Consider the following 5,269-nt stretch of genomic DNA (forward strand, 5'->3'; position numbering starts at 1 on the left):
TCTATTACTGTTGCACTCGCATCTCGCACAAAGTTGCCGCATGTTTAGAAAGCCATGTAAAATGAATGCAACTCGTGTTTTTAAATGAAAAATGTACTCTGTGTGATTGGCTTTCTGCGCTTTGTATTAAACAATGCATGCATACATGATGCTGTTTTGTTTATAATTGTTTAAGCAACTTAATTTTAATTGGTTTATAAACATTATGCACTTTTTTTTCACAGATAGTCATGTTATCTTATGCTTTGAATAAACGTGCATTAGTAATATTTTGCTCGATGCGCTCTCTTGTGGCCTCAGGAGAGAAGCCAAAAGCTTTTCTTCACCCTAACTGAAATTATGCATTTTAAATTAGAATATAATTCGAATTTTGATCATATTTAAGTACAAAATTCGAATGTAGTTTTTCAGCCATTTTGACAGCTCAACAGTCATGCCAATAAAGAAGTTCTGAATTTGAATTATAATATTACATAACAATATAATTGTATTATATCATATTAATTTTAATTATAGAATTTTCTTTTTTGACCAGTTGCATAGAGGAAATTATTCCAGAAACATAATTATTTTTGCGATTCTGTTTGGTTACGTTAGTGGCACAGAAATGTCACTTCGCCTTTAAGAATTAAAAATCTGAAAGAAAAAAAGCAAACTATGCGTGAGGAAACAGCTCTAACTTCCTTCTAAGCAGCTGTGAAAAATAAAACATGATCTTTCAGAGGCCTCATAACGCCCGCAAGCGGTTACTTAAGGGGAAGCGTTTTCAGACTCGTGTGTAAGGCTGCATGATTTGGGGGGAAAAACTGAACTGAACTGAACTTTCTTTTGTTTAAAATTGTGATTTAATGCTCCAAATTGTAGAGCTGCACAATTTGGTCAACATTTTGTGCTTATATCAATATGACCATAAAACAACAATAACAATAATCGTCGTCATCATCATCATCATCGTTGTTATTTTAAATTAGTTTTATTTTAGTTCTAATTTTTATTTTATTTATTTTATTTCAATAAATTATTTGTAGGGCTGCATAATTTGGTCAAACATTTTGTGATTACATCAATATGACTATATAACAATAATAATTTAAACAAATCAAATAATTAATTTTATATATATATATATACGTATTATTATAATTATTTAAAATTATTTAATTAAATTAAATAAAATGTTTTTAGGGCTGCATAATTTGGCCAAACATTTTGTGATTATATCAATAATGACTATAAAATAATAATAATATTAATAATTTAAATAAATGTAATAATTGTTTTGGCGGAAAGCCGCAGGGTTATGAGTTTCTTTCTTCTGTGAAACATGAAAGAAGGTATTTTGAAGAATGTTGGTAATCAAATAGTGTCGGTTCCCGCTGACTCACATTGCATTTTTTGTCCATACAATAGAAGTCAATGGGAACCAAAACTGTTTATTTGTCAATAATCTTCAAAATATCTTCGTTTGTGTTCAGCAGAAGAATGCAACCTTTGTGATTTTATAATTGCACTAAGCCATATCACGATTTGGTATTTTGATTAACTGTGCAGCCCTGCTCATGTGGAAGTTTAGTAGGGAACAGGTTTCTTTCAGCAGGTCTGGATCAGGCCTATAAGCATGACCTGAAACGTGTGACTTGACCTGTAAATATGCATTTGGTAGGAGTTTTATATCTACAAACTTTCAAGCACGCAAAACCCACACACCTCCAGCTCGACCAGATCGAACACTGTGTCTGGGATCCCGCTCAGCATGAAGAGGTGCAGCTCCAGCTTCTCCTGCGAGTTTTTGGTTATCCTCTGTTTGAGTTTCTCCAGAGTCCATTCGTTATTCAGGTTCAGCTGTCGCAGTTTGTTCTCACTGACCTCCGACAGGAAGACGGCGAAGCGCTTGGAGTACAGCGGGTCGTACTGATCGATCATGTGCAGCATGAAGGCGAAGTCGTTCTTGACGTCAGGGATGTCGCTGTAGCTGCTCTCCTCGCGGATGGACTCGAAGGAGTAGCGCTTTAGCGAGCGGCTGATGATCCAGTACAGCGTGTACATGCAGATGAGGCCGTAAACCACCACCAGGCTGATGTAGAAGCAGGCCAGGATCTTAAAGAGCGTGGCCAGAGGATGGGCGCAGTGGTACGTGCGATAACCGGTCAGCCGCTCGATGTCCACGGTGCACGGCACGCTGAACTTGATGTGGTGGACGTAGTACATGGTGTAGCAGATGATGATGAGGAACTGGATGACTTTGATGATGATTTGACGGATGTAAAGACGGTGAACGATGTCGCCCTCCTCCACGTGGATACGGAACTTCTTCACCTGCAAAAGAGAAAGATGAGACGATATATTCAGAATACTTGGGCTCTGTTCCAAAACCTAGTGAACTACTTCGCAGTCCACTACCTACATAGACGGCGTCCTTCAAAGGCATCCTAACTGAAATGGAACTGCATAAATGATGTTAACAATGTGACACAAAAAAAAAAAAAAATATATTTATATTTATCAATACTTATCTATAACTATATTTTATTTATTAGTATATGAAGTAAGCACAAACGTCTAAATATATTTAATAAATATACATTAATATATAAATATTTATTTATTTGATAATATTTAGCTATACTTTTCAGCATTGCAAGAAATTACTATATTTTAGTATACATTATAAATATTTGTAATAAATATATATTAATATATACAGTATGTAATAATATTTTTGGCATTGCCTGAAATAATTACATTTTATATATTAGGATATGGAGTATAAAAGTATAAATTATAAATATATTTATTAAATATATATTGATATTTACGTAAGGATGTTTAGCAGTACTTTTCAGCACTGGCTAAAATAACTATATTTTACTTATTACTAGTATATGAATTAAGAATAAAATGATAAATATGTTTATTAAATGTATATTAATATTTAAATATTTATGAAATTTATCAATATTTCAGTATTGGATGAAACAGCCAATTGCACATAGTTATTATTATTTTATTTATTGTCTATTCTCTTTATTATTAGTGTTATATTTGATTTGATTATATGCATGTCTGTACTTTTTCTTTGCACTGGAAGCTCCTGCCACCAAGACAAATTCCTTGTGTGTGTAAACACACTTGGCAATAAAGCCCTTTCTGATGCTGAAAAAATAGGTATATTTTATTTATTAGTATATGAAGTATATATTCACAAATTGTATATATATTCATATTTAAGCATATTTAATCACAATGCAAATCTGTGATTGCACTCTACACTAATGCTGCCTTTGAATTTAGCTTTAATAAATATACATTAATATATAAATATTTATTTATTTGATAATATTTAGCTATACTTTTCAGCATTGCAAGAAATTACTATATTTTATTTATTAGTATATGAAGTAAGTATAAAAGTATACATTATAAATATTTGTAATAAATATATATTAATATATACAGTATGTAATAATATTTTTGGCATTGCCTGAAATAATTACATTTTATATATTAGGATATGGAGTATAAAAGTATAAATTATAAATATATTTATTAAATATATATTGATATTTACGTAAGGATGTTTAGCAGTACTTTTCAGCACTGGCTAAAATAACTATATTTTACTTATTACTAGTATATGAATTAAGAATAAAATGATAAATATGTTTATTAAATGTATATTAATATTTAAATATTTATGAAATTTATCAATATTTCAGTATTGGATGAAACAGCCAATTGCACATAGTTATTATTATTTTATTTATTGTCTATTCTCTTTATTATTAGTGTTATATTTGATTTGATTATATGCATGTCTGTACTTTTTCTTTGCACTGGAAGCTCCTGCCACCAAGACAAATTCCTTGTGTGTGTAAACACACTTGGCAATAAAGCCCTTTCTGATGCTGAAAAAATAGGTATATTTTATTTATTAGTATATGAAGTATATATTCACAAATTGTATATATATTCATATTTAAGCATATTTAATCACAATGCAAATCTGTGATTGCACTCTACACTAATGCTGCCTTTGAATTTAGCCAAAAGAAGGTATTTTGGAGGAATAAACTTAAAAATAGTGTGCCTATGATGCCTTGAAACGCTCACCACAGAGGCATCTCATTAGGATTTTAGAACACAGTGCTGTTCGCTAGACGTCCCGCTTGTGACTTGAGACCAGCTCTTAAATAAATCATACGCACACACCTTCTCAAACAGCGCCTTGGCCTGCTCTCCTTCCTTCTTTTCCAAGACGCCCGTCTCCGAACGGTCCACGATGCCCTGCTCGATGCGGGACTTGGTCCTCTGCAGCATGGGAACGCTTGCTTCCACATCCTGATCGCTGACCCTGGAGGTTTTCTTATCCATCGAGCCGTTCATCTTCCCCGCCGGCTTGGGGTCGCTCTCCTCCACCACCGTCTCAGAAAGCGCCCGCGTCGTCCACGGCGAGTCGAAACACTTCAGCAGGATCGACACGAAATGCTCCAGCTTCGAACTGGTCCGCGGAAACTTAAACCAGAAGTTACTACACGCTAGAAAGATCAGCGTGTGCAGCAGCACCAGATACGGGAAGTACTTCGCGAACCAGTGCAGCTTGTTCTCGTAACACACGGCGTCCACATAGTTGTACTGGTGTCTGTCGAGGTCGTACTGGATGCCCTTGGGCTCGGCGTTGAGCGGCACGCTGACGTTGAGTTGTTCGCAGGTCTGGTTGACGACCCATTTGCACGGCAGGCAAATCATTTTGTCCTGCGTGACCTGCAGCGTGCCACCGAACACCGCGATCATCAGCATGACGATGGAGATGTAGTCTGTGAACACGTCCCACCATGGTTTCAGGATCCGATACGCCGGCTGTGTATCAGCAAAGTATCGCAACTCAGTGATGGGAATCATGACAGTTTACCTGAGAAACAAAGTGATGGGAATCATGACAGTTTACGTGAGAAACAAAGAACATGAGTGAAAAATGACAAAGCGGTAGTGACAATTAAATAATAATTCATCAAATGTGACCCTGGACCACAAAACCAGTCATAAGGGTCAATTTTTTTTAAATTGAGATTTATACAATAAATAAGCTTTCCATTGATGTGTGGTTTGTTATAATAGGACAATATTTGGCTGAGATACAACTATTTGAAAATCTGGAATCTGAGGGTGCAAAAAAATCTAAATATTGAAAAAATCATCTTTAAAGTTGTCCAAATGAAGTTCTTAGCAATGCATATTACTAATCAAAAATTAAGTTTTGATATATTTACAG

General features: G+C 34.5%; 1 protein-coding gene across 2 annotated transcripts in view; it reads right to left on the minus strand.

Annotated features, from left to right (window-relative positions):
• lrrc8aa (leucine rich repeat containing 8 VRAC subunit Aa) overlaps window positions 1-5,269 on the minus strand; it is a 28,300-nt gene that overhangs the window by 9,379 nt on the left and 13,652 nt on the right. For both annotated transcript variants that reach the window (XM_016509530.1, XM_016509531.1), the window contains exons 2-3: window positions 4,210-4,909; window positions 1,708-2,316 (exon numbers count right to left, since the gene is read on the minus strand). In XM_016509530.1, the coding sequence (XP_016365016.1) occupies window positions 1,708-2,316; window positions 4,210-4,899 (1,299 nt within the window). In that variant the 5' untranslated portion in view covers window positions 4,900-4,909. The remainder of the gene's footprint in view (window positions 1-1,707; window positions 2,317-4,209; window positions 4,910-5,269) is intronic.

This window comes from Sinocyclocheilus rhinocerous, unplaced genomic scaffold, assembly GCF_001515625.1.
Source record: "Sinocyclocheilus rhinocerous isolate Xijiao unplaced genomic scaffold, SAMN03320098_v1.1 scaffold1045, whole genome shotgun sequence".
Lineage (NCBI taxonomy): Eukaryota > Metazoa > Chordata > Actinopteri > Cypriniformes > Cyprinidae > Sinocyclocheilus > Sinocyclocheilus rhinocerous.